The sequence below is a fragment of the Juglans regia genome, chromosome 14 (assembly GCF_001411555.2).
Source record: "Juglans regia cultivar Chandler chromosome 14, Walnut 2.0, whole genome shotgun sequence".
NCBI lineage: Eukaryota > Viridiplantae > Streptophyta > Magnoliopsida > Fagales > Juglandaceae > Juglans > Juglans regia.
Window position 1 is genome coordinate 26,737,404 of NC_049914.1, and position 22,042 is coordinate 26,759,445.

A 22,042-nucleotide genomic window follows, 5' to 3' on the forward strand; every position below is an offset into this window, starting at 1 on the left:
GGGCTCACATGGGTTCAATGTTATTATATTATGAACGATGTAAATGCAAAGTAGGGAGTAAAAAGTCATTATTCCTGTAATAATAATGATGATCTTACGTATTTTATATCACAACTTGTTCAGTACTGTATACAAATAGATTTTGAAATAAAAAAAAAGAAGAAAATCCTAATTGGCAACTTGCCTAACTAGCTCCTCTATAAAAAGCCGAGTTAGTACATTCACAATCACACCAAAATCCAATATGGCGATGAAAGGGTACATACTCATAGGCCTTCTTGTTCTTGTTTCCTCTTTCGCCAATACCATCAATGCCATTGCTATCACTCCCCATTACGGCATTTCTACACTCAACAGGACCAGTTTTCCCAAAGGTTTCACTTTTGGTGCAGGATCAGCTGACTATCAGGTAAATCCCAGGTTGCACATATTTTGAGTTTTAATTAATACGTTCACAAAATAAGTCATGCAAATACGTGCATACCCCAATAACTGTTTGAATTCCAGGTTGAAGGTGCAGCGCCATTTCATGATGGCAAAGGAGAAAGTATGTGGGATTATTACACCCACAAATATCCAGGTCTCTGATCTCTCTCTCTCTCTCTCTCTACATTTTTTTATATATATATATATATATATATTACGTACGAAGCGTCGTCCTTGAATATAAATTTATCTATCTCTATCGTCTCAAGAATGAGGAAATTATTATTTCAGATGACATGAAGACGAAAAACTAATAACGTACTGCTATTTCCGGAAGAAAAAAAAAATTGACATTTTGGGGAGTCTTGGATATAAAAAGTTTTTTATCTCAAAATAATAATAATATTAAAAAATAATATTCTAACAATATTTTATCATCTTAACTCAACTCAACTCAACTCACTTTAACATCCAAACACAACCAAAGGCTAGATTCGGAACACAAACTTATCTCAATCCATTTCAAATCAATCATTAAAATGACTCACTATTTTTTAAAATTCTCATTAAAAAGTTAAACTTATCTTAACCTACTGCATACATTCAAACACATATATCAACTTATTTATATTCAAACATATTTCAATGGAATCACAAAATATTAATATTCATAAATCAACTTAAATCATGTCAACTGAAATCACCTTAACATCCAAATATATAATATATGACCCAGTAATCATTAAAAATATTTTCGAACAAACATTGTGGTTAGGCTTGTGCTTTAGTCTTAAATAATATTAATTTGATTTGTTTGAAACTGTAGAGAAAATAGCGGATGGCAGTAATGGAGATGTAGCTAGTGAACAATATCATCGCTTCAAGGTACGTACGCGTATCCTTTTCTTTACCCGTTTTGCGGATAAATAAGATCAGGAGTAAATTAAATGTATATACCACATAAGAAAAAAATAAAATATTGATGAGCTGGTAGCAATTAATTCGTTCCGCTTCCATTCTATTATGATAAGCTAGCTTTGTGATCAAGTCCTAAAACTAAAGATAAATAATTATTATTTTAAAGAAATGTTATCTGAGAAATTGTTTAAAAAAAAAAAAGGAAAAATCCTTTTTTCTAACATTTTTATGCTAAAATAATAATTATAAAAGATTAATTGTCTTTTCTGGAAATTTTAGGAGGACTTTGGGCTTCTGAAGGATATGAATGGAGATGCATACAGATTCTCAATCGCATGGACCAGACTGATACCAAGTAATTAATTACGTACATGCTTTTGATCTGCCTCAATGATATATCTCTAGCAATTAATTTCCGATGCCTATATATATTCATTGTCTATTTTTTTAAAGCTTTCGATATATAATCATAACTCATAAGTACTATTCGTTTGTGTTCAATTTTCAGCCGGAAAGATTAGTGATGGTGTGAACCAGAAAGGAATCGACCACTACAACCAGGTCATCAATGAACTCCTAGCCAAAGGTCACGGGCGTCTACATTAATCTAATCATCATATACTAATAATGAGGTGGTCATGTCGACCCATAAGTAATTCACTGATCATGTATTAATGGTACTTAGAATTATTGAAATGCAGGTCTTACACCCTATGTGACAATCTTCCACTGGCACGTCCCAATAGCTTTAGATCATAAGTATGGCGGTTTCTTAAGTCACCGCATTTTGTAAGTGATGACTAATTCACGACCGTATCACCAACATTCCATATATAGAAATGGGTAATTCTAATATATCCGTGCATGCCTACGTAATTTTTAGGGAAGACTTCAAGGACTACGCAGAGCTTTGCTTCAAGGAGTTTGGTGATAGGGTAAAGCATTGGACCACCGTAAACGAGCCTCATATGTTCACCAATGGTGGATATGCAGCAGGGGTTTTAGCACCTTTCAGATGTTCGAGCTGGCAAAAAATGAATTGCACCGGTGGGGATTCAGCGACGGAGCCATATACCGTCGCCCACCATCTGCTTCTTGCTCATGCAGTTGCCGCAAACTTGTATAAGACCAAATATCAGGTTCCAATACTATTATACCTTTACCAAATAAGTTGAAGTTCACACCAACAATATATATATATGCCTTTGTCGTACTGACGTTGTGTTGACTTAAACTAGACTAGCCATGGCCTGATTAACCAAATCACGTTCAATATGTTCAGGCAAAGCAAAAAGGTGTTGTAGGGATAACAGTTGATTTGGATTGGATGATTCCATATTCTCAATCGGAGAAAGACCGTGCTGCCGCGTTACGTGCCATTGATTTTAGATTTGGATGGTATGTTTTTCTTTAATTAGTTTATTTCCATTGTCACACCTGTTTTTGTTTTTAAATTATAGGACGATTACATCGTTTCATATCCTGATCTCAATTTGTGGATGGTTTTATATTTTGTTGCAGGTTCATGGACCCCTTGACAAAGGGTCGCTATCCCCTCAGCATGCGCACTCTCGTACGAAACCGATTACCCATGTTCACCCCAGAGCAATCGAAGCTGGTGAAGGGATCATACGACTTTATCGGATTAAACTACTACACTGCCAATTATGTTTTTGATACACCTGAAAATAAGTCTCTGAACAAAAGCTACTTGACAGATGGTCTTCTTACTAAAACAGGTACGTACTCATTCAAAAGTACACGTACATCTAGCATTGATTGATATATACGTTTGTCTTATGCATATATCGAATATTAACTACATCTTCTTTTTTTGTTTGGCTGTGCATGGCAGGTGAGCGCGACGGGGTCCTCATTGGTCCACAGGTATATGAATTATAAGTAAATTAATATATATTTTTCACTGAATGGATGATATTGGATCTGATATATGGATTGCAAAATATATGGATTTAATAGCTATTTTCTATCCACCTTACCATCAGTACATGATGACAAAAGAAAACAGTCTTGGGCAAACTTTTATGCATGTAGTGATCAGTTCATTTTCTATAAATCTCAGGCTGCCTCGGATTGGCTCTATGTCTATCCTAGAGGAATTTACGATCTTCTTGTCTACACAAAAACCAAGTACGGTGATCCAGTAATTTACATCACCGAGAATGGTAATTTTCTCAACCTTTTTCAATTATTGTTGCATAAAGTCGATGATGAAATATTCTTGGATGTCCCATTTTATCTGATTAAGCTAAACTGTAATCGTTTATTAGGAGTCAATGAGCACAATAATGCCTCCATACCTCTTAAGGAAGCTCTTGTGGACACCCACAGAATTGATTATCATTATAGGCACCTTGCGTATGTTCATAAGGCTATTGGGTAAGTGCTTAATTCATACAACTCTCTCTCTCTCTCTCTCTCTATGTGTGATCTATGACCTTTAATTCATTTTTTTTTCCTTCGAATAGGGACGGCGTGAGAGTTAAAGGATACTTTGCTTGGTCATTCTCGGACACCTTTGAATGGTTTTCTGGTTATACGATTCGGTTTGGCATCCACTTTATCGACTTTGAGAACGGATTGAAAAGACATCCTAAACTTTCAGCACAATGGTTCAAGAATTTCCTCAAGAAATAGAAATGAAGATTTTCGCATTACGAACTGCCTATCAATAAATTGAGCACGTATTTCTTCACTATGAGTATTGTACTTTTTGAATAATGTAATTTTCTTTCTGTATTGGCTGAAACGCTTGCAGAATAATAAATTGCTTTGCGGATGGTCTCTGCCTTTTATTACGCGTGGTTGTTCAAATAAAATGAGCATGTATCTCTTCACTATGAGTATTGTACTTTTTGAATAATGTAATTTTCTTTCTGCATTGGCTGAAACGCTTGCAAAATAAAAGATTGCTTTGCGGATGGTCTTCGCCTTTTATTACGCGTGGTTGTTCAAATTTTCGCATTGATTTGGATAATGAAAGTATTTTATCTTATCTCATCATTATAATTTTTTAAAATTTTAACATAAAATATAATAAATAATTCAACTTTTTCAAATTTTAAAATAATAATAATATTAAAAAATAATATTTTATTCAACTTTCATCTAAAACTATCTCATTTCATTTCACCATGAATGATCGAAATAATTTTGGACTTTTACATCGACTTCAAATCCTGACCATGCATCATGCATGTGGAGTTTCTTAAAATCCTAACTAATTTGCTTATTGAATGGGTTCAAATTTTATTAATGCCTTAGCATGCATTTCACTTGTGATATGTTGAGTTTAGATCTCAAAATATGCTTATTTTCCTTTATTCGAATGGCTATCATACAAATATAATAATTCAAAGTGACAAATTGGAGTTATTGTTTTTCTTTATTCATTAGATTTAAGGAGTTGTAAGAATAAATATAATAATAGAGCTTTAATTTCTAGTAGGTTTGAATTGATTAGTCTAATTAATCTGATTAGAAGCCTCTTACATATAACTTTGTTCTGAGACTTTCTTTTGTACATTTTTTATATTTCAAGGCAACGGTAGAATTAGCAATTGTGTCGAGGGGGTCAACTTTTCTACCGTGTGAAACATTTATATAAAGATTAATATTAGATATAGTTTAGGATGTTCAAGTTCTATGCACTTTTTTTGAAAAAAAAATAGGGTCTATTATTAAAAAATTATTTTTTTTCAAATGGGTCATAGATTTACCAACTTTTTATAAAGGAAATGTGCATGACTTGCACATCTTAAGACTATAAACATCATCTCTCTTATGTAAATTAAAAAGAGATTGAAAAATCATAAAAACATAGATGATCGACCTTAAATAATTTCTCTTTTATTTTTACTTTGGATCTATGTTAAGAAGGCCAATATTGTATAACCAAAAACTTTGAGACCCATATTTATATGTTTAATATTTCTCAAAAACTTATCTTTAATTTTAACTCTGAAGAGGCCACATCCTTGAAAATAGATATTATATAGAAATCAAACAAAATTTTGGGATTATAAAAAAGAAAAAATTAGAAAAATGCATTTCTAGGTATATTTAAATTTTAGAAAGCATATGGAGATTGTCAATTTTTTGGGGTGCCATTTTTTATATTTGTAGAATTATGTATAAAATTTAGGGGATATTTTATTTATTTATAAAAAAGAATCTCTTTTGGGGTTTCTCTTGTTTCGATTTTGGTTGTCTTAGCATTTATCACATGTGATATGCTGAGGTTTATACCTGAAATTGATATATATATCTAATATATATATATAAATGAAACTAACGATAGGATTGTCAAGTCAGATTTGTATGTCATGTGTCAACTTTCAATTGGCTGACGTGAATATTGATGTCGTGTCAGTCAATTCAAGACTGACACATGGCTTTTCCTTAGTTTTTGAAATGAAAATTTCTTAAAAAAATTAAAAATTAAAAAATATTCAATATGATCATAAAATGTACAAATATAACACACTACTTAAAAAAATTATAGATAAATGTAAAATTCATTTAAAAAAAAATTATTTTAATCATAAATCTCACTGTTTTTAAAATTTAAATAAACTATGCACTGTTATTATATCTAATCTTTGAAGATTAATGATAAAGTTATTATCTATTTATTATTCTTTATTTTATTTTATTATTTTATTATTTATTTTACTAGCTACCCTTATCCAATACTCTTTTCAATTCCATTGGCCAAAGGTGTCCATCATCGAATCCCTCTCTACTTTTTTCAGATCAATTTGGCTTTAATGACTGCAATTTCAATAAAAGACCTCCCATCATTGAACGTGATGTTGGTGGTTAGGTGCACAGCTTGATTACACAATGGGGACCAGATGATTTCTTGCACAGATTTGTATGTACATGATTTCCATATCTACGAAACTTCCTATTCACTCTATTCACTCTTATTGGATTAGTTAAAATTAAAATATATTTTTTATAAATATAAGATAAATTTAACATTTAACTATTACATTCACATAAATTTCTACATTGGAATAGCTATTTTTTCATTATATAATAATAAAATAATATAAGATGAATTTAATTTTGACTATTCACATCAAATCTCCAAATTGAATTATCTATTTATTCATTATATAGTAATGAGTAATTAATAATTTTAAAATTTTTTTAATTTTTTTAATTATAAATTTATTTTATTTTATCATATTTTACTATTCATAATATTATATATTAATTAGTAATTGTATTCTAATTATATTTTTTCAATTGTCATTTAAAATGGAGAGAGAAATAATTAATATTAAAAGGAGAGAGAAAGAAATAATATAAAAGAGATTTGATGAATGAATAGTGTGTTCAAAATTTAAAAATTAATTTGGATATTACTGTAGCTAGCTAATTCAATGTGAGTAATTTACTGACCTAATAGCTAAATTCTCATTGGATTTAACTTTTAGCTAATCCAATGAGAATGCTCTTAGATAAGGAAAATAATTTATATATAATATTTTTTACAATATATTTTATAATAATATATTAAGTGAGATGTATTATTTTATAAAAAAATTTATAAATTTACATCTCACTTAATATATTATTATAAAATATATTGTGTATATCAATACTAGTTGGATAGAGAAATAGCAACGGCATATATAGGCAAAACTAATAGAAATTATATTTAGATTGTCGAAATTTCCCTATTTTTGCCCAAAATAGATTATATGCATTGAATTAGCAATGCTACATCGTTTTCAGTAACAGCAATTCTATAAATATGCATGATACAATAATCTATGTATTCTTTCTATAATATTATAATTCTTTCTATATATGCATTGAAATTATAGTACAGTTAAGTATGGAAAGTACAGTTATGCCTGAATAATACAGTTATTCTTAAATTATTACGCATGAAAGCATTGTCAAGAATTAGTAAATGTTTATATATACATGTTTTCAAAAGAAAAGATTATGTGATTAATAAGTTAACGGTATAGTGTACTACTTACTGAGTATTAGACTCACTTTGTGTTTATGTTTTAAACGTCTAGGTATGAATGATGGGGCTGTGGAGCTAGGCACTGCTGAGAAGGGAATGGCTGATGCTTAGAATTCCCTGTCGTTTCGGCTTAATGATAATAGTTATGTTTAATGTTTTATGATGGGTCCCATGTTGTGTCGTTTTGTTGGTTTGATTTTAAGACAATATGTCATTGGGCATGATGTAGATATTATGGTGGGATGATAGTAATAGTGTAACTTCTATAGTGGGGTGATGGTAACCCCACATAAGAAGGTAAAATGTGTTTTGGGTATGTTGTAGGGACGGAGTTCCCTTTTTATTGGAACTAGTGATGTTTTAAATGAATGAATGGTGGACTCTGAGAGTCCTTTGGGTAATATGTTGAACAGATTGTGTATCAGGTGCTTACTTTTATACTAGAAATGCAGTGTACATGCATGACATTTTCATGCCTATCCATTTTACCCTCGTAGAAATAATAAATAAATACATACTAATATTAATAAGGAAAGAACAGATCACATGTCGCGATCCCGTCATAGGATTTGGGGCGGGGTTGTGACACCCCTCGCCCGTATTAAAGAGGAGTTGCAGAGGTGGGAGACGGAGGGTGCTCAGCCTCGCTCCTTAAATCCCCTGCCCCGTTTCCGCATGTCTAACCCCCCCCCCCCCAATTTCTTTCTCTTTCTCGAACTCTCTCGATGTCTCACTTAGTCACTCTCTCACTCTCTCGTGACCTCGTCCCAGACCCAGACTCCCAAGTCCCAATCTCTCTCAAACTCTCTCGATCTAACTCTCTCCATCTGGTTTGCCGTGGCCATGGAAGTTGCAAACGCCGATAGAGGACTCAATTGGCAACGTAACAGACGCCGCTGAGTTTGGGGGAGCTGAGGAGGGGGGCGGGGGGGCAGACGGATGGAGGTCTACCCCCACACCCCTTGCAATGGAGGGGAGGGGGGGGCGGGGGGTGGGTAGCACTTCTAATAAAAAGTTTGTTGTTGACTATAGTATTATTTTGATGTATAATTATTTTTACTTTTTATGTATTTAAAAAATATAGGTAGAAATTTTTTATAAATACTTGGGTGGCAAATATATATTTGGGTTGTTGAATTTTGTACATATTATTAAAGTTTATCATTCTGTAGATTTGAGATTGATACATTGATTTTGTTCAAGATGAATGCAACCATTTTATAGTTCTATAGATTTGGGTTCAGTTGAATTTTTTTTAGGTCCATTAAATTTGATTTGTACCAATTTATTTTGTTTACAATGCAGTAAAAAATGTAGATAAAAAATAACTAAATGGTGATGGATAATACCACATCATATAATTGGATGAAAGGATGAAAGTGGGAGAAGAGTGTGCTATGTAGAATTTTGCTACCATATTAGTTGTTGAAAATTAAGAAAATCAAACTAAAAAATTATTTAAATAAAAAATAAATATGCATTAAAAATAGATAAAATTTGACAAAAATAATTTATTATTAGATAGAGAATTTAGGTATGTAATCAGTTCGGTTTGGTCCGCAGGAGGGGTCACGGACTGAAAACTTTGGTCCATCTTTTTTTTTTTGAACTGGACTGGACTTTTAGCTATCGATCCATGAATATTTTTTTCCTCTTTTTCTTTTTTTTATTTACAGAAAAATTAATGCAAGAAATTAATTATTTTAATAAAATTAAAATTAAGTGAGCTATTTAATGTGGATTATGTGACTAATTCATTAAACAAATAATTAATTGTAATTATATTTAGCAATTTATGATGTTAATAGTTACTAAGTTACTAACTTAGCATTCATAATGGCCTATATTAAAATTTTAACATTTTATATATGGTTAATGAATATTAATTAATTTCATTATTCGTAGATTGTCCATGCTAATATGAAAATTAGGAATCTTAAAAAAAATTACCTAATTACTTTAATTATGTGTAAATAGTGGAGTATGTATCTACATATAATAACATTATTCATCATATGAGATATTAGTTAATTGATAGCATATTAACATTTTATATATGATTAATGAATATTAAATAGTTTCATTGTATATATATTGTATTCTTCATTCTTACTTACAACTTAGGTATCTTAAAAAAGTTACATAATTACTTTAATTGGGTGTAGATAGTATAGTATCTATCTATATATTATATTAATTAATTGATAGCATATACTATTTAATATTTTATATAGTCAATGGTGATTCCTTGGATGAAAATTACATAATTAACTTAACAACTATTACATAAAATAATATATTATATATTTTTAATTATATATATATACACATTCAATCGGTCTCAGTTCGATTAAAGAAAATACAACTTGAAACTAGACCGATTATTGAGTTTTTCTACACGTAGGGACCAAGACCAACCAATAAGACTATCGGTCTAGTCTAGTCGATTTTTCCTGTTCGGATTGATAGTCTTATGGCCCTAGATAGAGTGAAATGACTAATCTTAACTAAGAATCCAAATTTTGATTGTGTAGGAAAAAAAAAATAATATATTAGCTAAATTTTGTCTAAAGTTTTGCGTAAATGAATACTAATGCTCTTACGCAGACAAACCCGATTCCATAGACAAAAATATACATATTACATTGTCACATTCTTTCTCTTCAAGATTTAAGAATATCTGAGAAAAATTATATAAGAGGATGGGAGAATATACGCAAACAATACGACACATCAATATCTCCCAAAATCTTATCAACTGAATTAATTTTCAATAACTTAAACATTAAGATTCTAATCCCACTTCTAATAAAGTAAGAACTTTCACTATTGTCATTCATAAATATATAATACTAGAAAAGTTAGACAAGACGGTGGTGGCACGAGTCGCGACGTCTTTATTATAAACAGTACTACAACTACTAATCAGCATTTGTCTTTACGAAAAAGTGGGATTTGTGAAGTTCATACTTAACTTCACTAATTCCATTTGTTAGAGCTTTATGTCCGTTGATTTGAACTGGTAAATAATCCCACTTGAGGGAGCTTTATGTCTGTTGAGAGCATTATGTACATTGGGATATGTGATCGGTTCGATTATTTTAATGCTAATGTTGTGTAAAAATCTTAAATGTGCGTAAAAAGTGGGATTTGTGAAGTTCATACTTAACTTGATCACTAATCCCACTTGTGAGAGCTTTATGTCCGTTGATTTGAACTGGTAAATAATCCCCACTTGTTGGAGCTTTATGTCCGTTGAGAGCATTATGTACATTGGGATATGTGATCGGTTCGATTATTTTAATAGTAATGTTGTGTAAAAATCTTAAATGTGCTAGTTTTTTTTCTCTTCTTTATTTTTTTTTTAAATGTGTAACTCATCAAGAAAAAATGATTTTTTTCTTGAAGTGATCTACTTTTTTTTATATACAGTTTGCACAGTATTTATGAATTTAAGACTAGTATATATAATTTTTCTTATTTTAAGTAGTACTTATAAACGAATGTTCAAAAGACTATTTCTAAAACAAGACCTCCAATGCATTCTTTTACCTTTTAAGGTTCGGTTTGAATTGAGAGAGGCTCTCAATCCATATCATCTCCTCTCAATATTATAATTTTTATAAATTTTGAAATAAAATATAATAAATAATTTAATTTTTATAAATTTTAAAATAATAATATTCTAATAATATTTTATTTAACTTTAAGTTTTCATCTCAATTCAATGTCTAAATATAACCTAAATTTTCACTTAGAATGCAAAGAGGTGTTATGTATCATGTAAGTTTAATGAAAATAAATTTATAAATTGTTGATACAATGTGTTAAAATAATATATTATGATAGTTTATAAATTTATTTTTATAAAAAAATTTCGTCAATCTAACATTTCTTTTAATGTAATATCGATGTACTCTTTTTAAATAAAATTTTAATTTTGATTGACAATTCGAAGGGTAAAAAATATAATACTATAGAATTAAGACAACTTGAAATAATTAGGTAGGTCGAGTCATAAGATACGTGGGTATATTCTTTTACGCCGTGGACCATATTAATTTAATTTAATTTAATTTTAATTTAATTCTTTCTTCAAATTCCTTCTAAATTAGTAATGTTTCATGAGTTTAATCTCGATCGATGACACTATGTGGCCCATATTAAGAATTTTGAGTTTTGTCGTATCATTGAACATAATGTAGAACATTCACGTTGGGGCTAAGATATCTTAGATATGGCACATGGCTCATATTCCCAACAAAGTGATCCATATAAATACATATATATATATATATATATATATATATTCCATTAAAGTCCTATTTGATTGTTAAACTCATATGAGTTTAATTTTGTTTTGCTTAATTTTAAGTTAAGTCTAATATTTAAATACTTAATTTTTAAATTATTAAACTCATATCAACTCAAAATTTCTTTACATATGAGACCAATAATTTTTTTTAACTTCTAATAAATATATCTAAATTTATCTTAATATTCAAATACATTTAAAATCATTTTAAATAAAATTCACAAAACTCATTTCATTATCTCAACTCATTACTATTCATAAAAAATTTAATTCAATTCAACTCAATATCCAATCGCAAACTAATTCTATATTAGCCGATCGGATAATAGGTCATGTCATGATTTACAATAGAGTAAAACTGCTCTCATCGCTTTCGATTTCGTTAAAATTTTTTTACTTAGTGATTAAATAAATATTTTTTAATAATATTATAATTTTTTTATTTTTTTAAAAAAAATTTTTACAGTGTTAAAAAAATAAAATATAAAAAAATAAAATATTTTATGTTATCGATAATTTCCGACCGGATTGGAAGCGGTCGCCCTTTACAATAATGTAGTCTTCTTCCTACCTACGTACGTCGATCGGGCCGCCCGAGGCGCATTCATCATTCTCTTTGTATATATATAATATGCAACTACTTGCTGGAACTTTTTATTTTTTTTTTCTATTATTGAATATATTATCTTATCAAGAAATAATATAATATATGAAATTAACAATACTGCAAGAACAGCCGGGTTTAAGCGTTCATCGATCACGAGATTTATCGCATCTTTTTTCGTGTCTTTTCTAATTATTATGGTTTTGCATTATTTCAAAAGCTAGCTCAGGGGAATGGATCTTATCTACATGTATTTTTCACCGAAGAAATCTGGGTTGTTGTGTGATATCCTTGGGGACGGGAAAAAGATTATTAACCTTCAAGTTTTGGGGCTGTGACGAGTCAAATTGTTTGCTATTTTTCTGATGTAAGAGACATTAATTTCCATGCATGCTTCTGTCAAGCTTTGCCTGATCTGGTCCAAACATCTGGTTTTTCTGAGATCTTATAACGTCTAGTTACTACGTTTATCCAACATTAGTGTCTAAAACTTCAAATGATTCATTAGTTTGAATTCGTGATAATTGAGTTTTTTCCTTTGAAAGATCGATGTTGTTGTAGCCATTTATAACTGGAGCATTGTAATTCGATTGTACGTGAGCGATCTAGCAAGTTGGTTTGTGCATGCACCCACAGATACACATATTTATATTGAGCTCATTTACGTTGCGGTTTGGTTTTATTAGTGAAATGAGATGAAATGATTTTAAATAAAAATTAAAAATTAAATAAAATATTATTTTTTAATGTTATTAATGTTTTAGAATTGTTTTAAATTTTAAATGGTTTCTTAATATTATTAATTTTTTTATATAAAAGTTGAAAGGTGAGATCGGTTGCGTTGTAATTGAAGGATATATAGTGTTGGGAAAATGCATGCCAGCTAGTATGCCGTCCCGTCAACTTTGTTCCTTTATTTGGATTGTTTATATATTTAATTTTTTTTATTTAATAGTAATGAAATTAATTTTAGAGTATTTGTGTATTTTTTATTTTTTTAAAAGTAAAATATAGAATTTATATTTACACTGCATACTAGTAATTTTTTATTTTATTTTTTGAAATAGCATACTAGTATTTAAAGTCAAACTGGAAGGCACACTGCATTTTTTTTTTTTTTTTTTTTTTTAATGAAGAGCCGAAAGTCACATGTCCAATTGTGACTCCGTCCCAAATTTTATTAATCAACCCTCACTTGTGGCGGAGGAAAACCGTGGTTACAACCCAAGGCCTGGGGGCTACAAATAATATAATAAAACCAAAACCCAAGCCTAAAAACCAAAAAACTCAACCACTATACAAAAACCTCCAAAAAAACCTTCAAAGAACAACCTGCAAAAACAAAATCTGCACGAACATAGAGTGAGAAATAAATGATCAAATGCAAAAAAATACATACCTCTCAAACAGCCAGCTCACAAATCTTTTAATCAACTGCTTCGGATTCTACGTAAGTAAGGGAGACCCCCTCTATCCAGCCTAATGTTACCTCTAATAGCAGGAGGTAACTCAGGAAGAGACAACCATGATCCCAAAATACCATTAGCACCCATTTTAGCTAAACCATCCGCAACCGAATTACATTCTCTATAACAAAGAACAAATGAAACATTAATACCAGCTATACGACTCTGAATTTCATCCCAATAGTCTTCCATATACCATAAGCCACATCTCTGATTCTTCAACCAATTTAGAACTATCAAAGAATCTAGTTCAATTTCCACAAAAAGAAAACCCATCAAACCAATATATCGAAGCCCATGAAGTAAACCCATTAGCTCAGAATAATTGTTCGAATGATGCCCCATAGCAATAGCAAACCCACAAAGCAGATTACCTTTTTCATCTCGAATAATACCTCCCGCACCTGAAGGGCCCGGATTACCTAGAGAACAACCATCAACATTCAGCTTTACCCAACCTTGCTTAGGCTGATTCCACTTTACTGGAATGACAATCTCTTTCCTCATGACATTTAACGGCATATTAAAACATTTTAAAATACCTTCATCTCGCCGATTGAACAAATTAACCTTGTTAAGTTTAACTGCAATCCAAGAAACCCAATATTTGATGGAACACCAAACTTGTTGAACCGATTCCATTATTCCTTCCATCCGGGCTTTACAACGACGGCCCCATAACCGCCAAGTAATGATTGCCGGAAGAAGACCCAACAGTTGACCAGGACGATTAGAATTCTTAGCCCTCCTATACCAACACTCCACCCTCTGTCTCCATGAACAACCTTCCACCCACGGAATTCCAATAACCACCGAACATATACGCCAAATTTTTTCAGCAAAATCACCTCCCGCAAGAATATGATTTAGATCTTCACAAGTATAACTGGAACAACAATCACAACGGGAAACAATAGGAATACCAATTCTGCAAATTTTATCATCCACAGGAAGACAATCATGTATGGCCTTCCACATTGTGATTGAAATTTTTTTAGGAAGAACAGAGTGCCAAACCCATTTTGCCCAAGGGAAATCTGGTCCCCTCAAGCGAATACAATTCCAAGCACTCTTCGAAGAAAAAGTTCCGTCATCATTAGGAAGCCATATCAATTTATCTTTCTCATGTTTAACCCTACCCAATTGCATAATAATATCTTCAGCTTTTTGATACCCAACCAACTGAGCAAAAATCTCCATATTCCAACCCAACTCAGTTTTACAATCTTCCAACTTAAGATTTGGCATACCCGAAATCTGAATATTATGACTAAGAGGGGCATCATCAACCCACTTATCATGCCAAAAAAGAAGCTTACCCTCTCTAACTCTCCATTTAGAATTTGTTTGCACTAAAGGAATATTTTCCAAAATCATCTTCCAAAAAATAGACCCTTTCCTTGGATCCACTATAGAAATATGACTATCACCAACATACTTAGCATGAAAAAAATCAGCAAAATCACCTCCCGCAAGAATATGATTTAGATCTTCACAAGTATAACTGGAACAACAATCACAACGGGAAACAATAGGAATACCAATTCTGCAAATTTTATCATCCACAGGAAGACAATCATGTATGGCCTTCCACATTGTGATTGAAATTTTTTTAGGAAGAACAGAGTGCCAAACCCATTTTGCCCAAGGGAAATCTGGTCCCCTCAAGCGAATACAATTCCAAGCACTCTTCGAAGAAAAAGTTCCGTCATCATTAGGAAGCCATATCAATTTATCTTTCTCATGTTTAACCCTACCCAATTGCATAATAATATCTTCAGCTTTTTGATACCCAACCAACTGAGCAAAAATCTCCATATTCCAACCCAACTCAGTTTTACAATCTTCCAACTTAAGATTTGGCATACCCGAAATCTGAATATTATGACTAAGAGGGGCATCATCAACCCACTTATCATGCCAAAAAAGAAGCTTACCCTCTCTAACTCTCCATTTAGAATTTGTTTGCACTAAAGGAATATTTTCCAAAATCATCTTCCAAAAAATAGACCCTTTCCTTGGATCCACTATAGAAATATGACTATCACCAACATACTTAGCATGAAAAAAATTAGACCAAAGAGATGTACCTTGCAAAAGATTCCAAGCTAACCTCATATGTAGAGATGTTTGCACATCTTGAAGGCTCCGAATACCCATCCCGCCTTCCGAAACAGGCTTACAAATATCCACCCAAGAATGCCATTTTTTCTTGTTTTTTCCATCTTTAACACCCCAGAAAAAGGTGCTAATAATTTTTTTAAGTTTCTCAATAACAGCTTTAGGCGTCCTTAAGATAGAAAGACTGTGAACAGGAATACTTTGAAGCACATGTTTAATAAGAATCAGACGCGCCCCACTAGATAACAATCTGGTTTGCCAACCCTCCAATCTACATTGAACTTTAGCAATCAAGTCATCAAAATAAGCAATTTTCAATCTTCCTGAAATAATAGGAACTCCTAGATATTTAAAGGGAAAAGTCCCTTCCGTAAAACCCGTGAAACGAAGAAGAGCCCGACGTCTAGAAATAGGAATCTGCGAAGAGAAAAAAATAGAGGACTTGTTTTTGCTAACTACTTGCCCCGACCATTGTTCGTACGTCTTTAACACATCAGAAATAGTTCTTAAAGATTTTTTTCCCCCATTACAAAAAAGCACCATATCATCCGCATAGAGTAAATGAGAAATAATGGGAGTACCCCTAGAATGGTAAAAAGGAATAATCTTACCCATATCCACCTGTTTTTTTATCATCCTTGTAAAAATTTCCTCAACAATAATAAAAAAATAAGGAGAGATAGGGTCTCCTTGTCTCAACCCACGACCACCTTTAAAAAAACCTTTGGGCACCCCATTCATAATCACAGAAAACCAAGGATTAGTGATGCATTTTTGAATTAACATGCAGAAAAAATCTGAAAACCCCGAATGCTTTAAGAACATGCAAAAGAAAAGACCAGTCTACACTATCATATGCTTTAGCCATGTCAATCTTCAAAACAACATTTCCACCATGAGCCGGCTTATTAATAGAATGGATCATTTCTTGTGTAATACTAATATTCTCAAATATGCTTCGACCCGGAAGAAAAGCTCCTTGTTCAGGAGATATAATTTTTGCCAATATGGGGGAAAGACGATTAACCATAATTTTAGTGCATATTTTGTAAAACACGGTACACAGGCTAATTGGTCTAAACTTATCAAAACTTGTCGGATTATCCACTTTAGGAATTAAAACCAAGAAAGTAGCATTAAAAAACCTCGGAAGATTCTTACCTCGAAAAAACTCTGAAACCGCATCAACAACCTCATTACCCACTATATGCCAACATGAACGATAGAATCCCGATCCAAACCCATCAGGACCTGGACTACTATCTTCCGGAATGGAACAAAGAGCTTCGTAAACTTCCTGGGATGATGGAATACGAGCCAGAAAATTCATTATCACCCTGAGAAATAGTAGGAATGACCAAACCCCCCAGATTCGGCTCTTCACAACAAGAACCAACCTCCAGGAATTGTGAGAAATAAGAAATAGCCCCGTCATGGATCTGTTCTGGTGAGGAAAGAATAGTACCATCTGCAAGTTTCATCTCTTTCACCACTTTATGATTACGACGACTGACCGCACGGAAGAACGTGGATGTCGCTTCTCCCTTCTGAATCCAACCTTGTTTAGCTTGTTGAGCCAAACGCTTTTCTTCCCTCTCCAACCAAACTGAAAGCTCCAATTGAGAAACCACGAGATCATCCTCTACATCTTTGATATATTCAGATTGCAGACTAGCCTCCAAACCCCTAATACGAGCCTCAAGCTCTGCTATATGAAATTCCGTCCTCCCAAAAACATGCTTATTCCACTCTCGCAAAGCAATTCTGAGTCTTTTAAGTTTATTCATCAGCACATTTAAACTAGAGCCTCCAACCACATCCACCTTCCAAGAATTCAAAACACATTCAAAAAATTGGGCATGAGATACCCACATTTGCTGAAATTTAAAAGAAGGATAGCCATAAGAAACAAACTGATTCTCCAAAAAAATCGACATAGGTGCATGATCAGAAGAGGTTCGAGATAAATATTCCAATTTAGCATCAGGAAAAATATCAAGAGCTGCAGTATTAAGAAAGCAACGATCAAGCCTCGCCCATTGCCTAGATCTCCCCGAATGACCATTACACCAGGAAAAAGAATTCCCACAAAAAAGGCATATCAAGAAGACCACAAGCACCCACCCAATCATTAAACTCCTCCATAGCCAAAGCTAATCTTGGCTGTCCCCCTCTGCGCTCCGAATCATTCCTAATAATATTAAAATCACCCATCACCATCCAAGGTAACTGGTGAATATTAGCCGCCATCAAAACATCCCACAGTCTTCTACGCTCCAAATAGGAGCATTTCGCATATACAAAAGTAATGCGGACAACATTAGGATTATCAATACGAATTGTCAAAAATTGATCACCCATAAACTCAACTACAAGATTTAATTCCTGAACCCAAAACATCCATAACTTACCTCCATCATTAACATTAGAACAACAATAATCAAACCGCAAACAATCACGCCACAAATCTAAACGGGAATTACTTACCATTGGCTCAGCAATAACAAGAATTTGAGGAAGAAATTTAGATACCAATTTTTTAAGGCGCTTTCTTGACGTACCTATCCCCCGAGCATTCCAGTACAATAAAGATGGCTTCATAAATTAAGCCGGGGGGGCTTATTTACGACCCTGGAAGGCACACTGCATTACTCATGGTGTTCCGGGCACTGCATTTATTTCTCATGTGGAAGATCGATGTAGCCGAACTGGACTTTGTGTGGCTGTGTGATACGGCGGCTTGCAGATGAACTTCGAGACTTAAGTGAAGTATGTTACAAGTAAACCCTAAGTCAAGAGCTGTCGTGTTCTCAAGGAAGGATGTCCGAAGCATGGGTCGGGGCAGTTATGGGCCGGACTATCAAGTGAAGGGCATCTGGATCGTGGGCTGTCTAGAAGCCCAACATTTATGTTTTGTTTAGTTGGTCTGTTATTGTAAGGGCCATGAGCCCATTTAAGGAAAGGATTTTTTAGTAATTCAATAATATTAGTATATGAACCTGTACGGGGTAGTGGGAAGGGGCATCTGAGAATATTAGTCTGTTAGACTTGTTGGAGGTGCTTTCCCTCGAAGAAAGCGTGTCATTACGTTCCATTCCAATTCCACTAAAGTAATATTCAGTTATCAGTATTCATCTTTACTATCATCTTCCATTAATTCTAGACTATTACAAGTGGTATCTTAGAGCTCAAGATCCTGCAATGGCTGAAGGAACCCGTTTGAAAGACCTCCAGGAAGGACTATCTTCCTTCAAACAAACCACAGAAGCTCACATTCGGCATACAGAGTCACAGTTTAGCGCCATTGGGGGTGAGCTGAGTGCTATGAGGCGGCAGATGGAGGCCTTAATGCAGCAGTTTTCTGAAATGACGTCAATCCTGCACAAAAAAAAGGACACCAATTCAAAACACACAAATCAGGAAGAGAATCAACAACTTTTCATACCTCAGGGTGGGGAGCTACAACCAAGATCTGTAAGACTGGATTTTCCAGTATTTGATGGAGAAGACCCACACGGATGGCTTTACAAGGTAAACCAGTTTTTTTACCTTTCATAACACATTACCACAACACCGTTTGAGACTGGTTTCATTCCATGTGGCTGGAAGAGCACTGGTTTGGTTTAGGGATATGGATGAATCTAGCTTGTTGTGTGGTTGGGAGGAGTTTGTGAAAGCATTATTAATCAGATTTGGCCCTAGTAGTTATGATGATCCTATGGAGCAACTTACAAGGCTAAGGCAGGTTGCCTCTGTTGAGGAGTATAAATCAGCCTTTGAAACACTCTCTAACCGCTTGAGAGGTTTATCTGAACCATACAAACTGAGTTGTTTCCTCAGTGGTCTTAGAGATGACATTAGGTTGACAGTTCGAATATTTAATCCCCACAACTTAATTCAAGCTTTCGGCTTAGCCAAAATACAGGAGGAGAAATCCTCATTCCAAAAAAAGACCCAACCTAAGCCTTCTTTCTATCCACACACAGAACCAGCAGCAACCAAATACCAAACACAGTCAAACAATTCAACCATATCATCCAATAACACCTACCCCAAAGCTATTGTACCTGTCCAGAAAATTAGCCAAAACCAGATGAAAACACGGAGAGAAAATGGATTATGCTACCATTGTGACTCCAAGTAGCACCCGGGACATCGATGTACCAGTCCTAAGTTATATTTAATTGAGGAAGTGGAGGATGAGATAGAACAAACTCAAGAAGGGAAGGACAATACCGCTGGTCAGGGTGTTCAGGAACCTCTTGTCTTGGTGGAAGGTACTCCTGAAATTTCGCTACATGCCATTACGGGTTCTAGGAATCCAAAGACCATGCGTGTCAAAGGAAAAATTGGTAGCCAATGGGTTATTATCCTCATTGATTCAGGAAGCACTCGCAATTTTGTAGATCCAGCAGTGCTCTCAAGGGTTCACATACCCTTAATACCAGAAGAAAAAATTAGAGTGAAAGTGGCAAATGGTGAGTTGGTCGATAGTGAAGGCAAGGTGACAGGCGTGGATGTGTGCATCCAAGGGACCAGTTTTTTGGTGGACATGTATGTGTTAGTTTTGGCAGGGTGTGATATGGTCCTTGGGGTTCAGTGGTTACAAGCATTAGGACCAATCTTATGGAATTTTAAAGATCTAATGATGCACTTTATTTCCAAACAAGATACTGTGCAGCTGCAAGGTCTTAACAGCAACACTTGGATTGAAGAAGGGTCCATTCATGAATGCAGCAAGTTGGAGAATAAAGGGATACTCTTACAATTCATTGAAAATACAGCCAAACACCAACCCAACCAGATTCCAGAACCTGTCCAGAAACTTCTAACCTACTATTCTGACATCTTTGCCAACCCAAAAGGCTTACCCCCAAACCGTTCCCATGACCATGCAATTACCTTACAACCTGGAACCAACCCTATTTCAGTCAGACCATATCGCTACCCTTACTTCCAAAAAGATGAAATAGAAAAAATTGTTCGGGAGTTGCTGGATTCTGGGGTTATTAGACCCAGTCAAAGCCCTTATTCATCACCTGTTTTGCTGGTGAGAAAGGCAGATGGAACATGGCGTTTATGTGTTGATTATAGAGCACTAAACAGTGCAACCATCAAGGATAGATATCCTATACCTGTAGTGGAAGAGTTGCTAGATGAACTATATGGGGCTAAAGTATTTTCGAAGTTGGACTTGAGATCGGGCTACCACCAAATAAGGGTGAAACCCGAGGACATTCCAAAGACTGCATTCCGAACTCATGAAGGGCACTATGAGTTTCTAGTTATGCCATTTGGGTTAACTAACGCACCCTCGACGTTCCAGAGCTTGATGAATCAGGTTTTTAAACCGTATCTCAGAAAATTCATTTTAGTTTTTTTTGATGATATTTTGGTTTATAGTCAAGATGCAGTTTCTCATGTGAACCATTTAAAAATCACATTCACCACTTTGAGGCAGCACCAACTATTTGCTAAATTGAGCAAGTGTAGCTTTGGGTGCGAAGATGTGTCATACTTGGGCCACCTCATTTCGGAAAAAGGAGTTCGGGTTGATCCTGAAAAGCTGCGAGCAATGTTAGACTGGCCCATTCCACGATCAGTGAAGGACTTGAGAGGTTTTTTGGGCCTCACGGGTTACTATCGGAGGTTCATAAAGGGGTACGAAGCTGTTACAGGGGCATTGACAGAATTATTAAAAAAAGAAGGGTTTAAGTGGACGGATAAAGCCCAAGCTGCCTTTGACAGTTTGAAAGAAGCCATGACACAGCCCCCTGTCTTAGCACTGCCTGATTTTCAATCACCATTTATTATTGAATGCGATGCCTCGGGTGAGGCCATTGGTGCAGTTCTAATGCAAGCTGGAAGGCCAATAGCCTTTTTCAGCAAGGCCTTGAAGGGTAGGGCTGTAGGGATGTCTACTTATGAAAAGGAACTGTTTGCACTTGTCTCAGCAGTGCAAAAGTGGCGCCCATATTTATTGGGACAGGCCTTTGTAGTCAAAACTGACCACCAAAGCCTTAAATTTCTGCTGGAACAAAGGATAGGAACCACTATGCAACAGAAGTGGATTTCTAAATTGTTGGGATACGATTTTGTGGTGGAGTTTAAAAGGGGAAGAGAGAACGTGGTAGCTGATGCATTATCAAGACAGAGACAAGAACTTACAGCAACCTTAG

At 33.9% G+C, this 22,042-nt stretch overlaps 1 protein-coding gene across 1 annotated transcript; it reads left to right on the top strand.

Moving 5' to 3' along the window:
* Window positions 1-230: 230 nt before the first annotated feature.
* Window positions 231-4,302, top strand: LOC109016292 (beta-glucosidase 12-like). The gene is made up of 13 exons (XM_035685541.1): window positions 231-409; window positions 508-580; window positions 1,253-1,311; window positions 1,624-1,699; window positions 1,853-1,930; window positions 2,046-2,133; window positions 2,228-2,483; window positions 2,627-2,742; window positions 2,866-3,083; window positions 3,200-3,231; window positions 3,428-3,530; window positions 3,636-3,744; window positions 3,834-4,302. The coding sequence occupies exons 1-13, from the start codon at window positions 245-247 to the stop codon at window positions 4,000-4,002; spliced, it is 1,542 nt and encodes a 513-aa protein (XP_035541434.1). The 5' UTR covers window positions 231-244; the 3' UTR covers window positions 4,003-4,302.
* Window positions 4,303-22,042: the final 17,740 nt, after the last annotated feature.

Bases quoted from the DNA above. Each gene is read 5' to 3' on its own strand.
- LOC109016292 (XM_035685541.1), top strand. From the start codon at position 245: ATGGCGATGAAAGGGTACATACTCATAGGCCTTCTTGTTCTTGTTTCC. The intron at 410-507 runs GTAAATCCCAGG...TTTGAATTCCAG, and splicing joins CAGGATCAGCTGACTATCAG to GTTGAAGGTGCAGCGCCATT. The intron at 3,745-3,833 runs GTAAGTGCTTAA...TCCTTCGAATAG, and splicing joins TATGTTCATAAGGCTATTGG to GGACGGCGTGAGAGTTAAAG.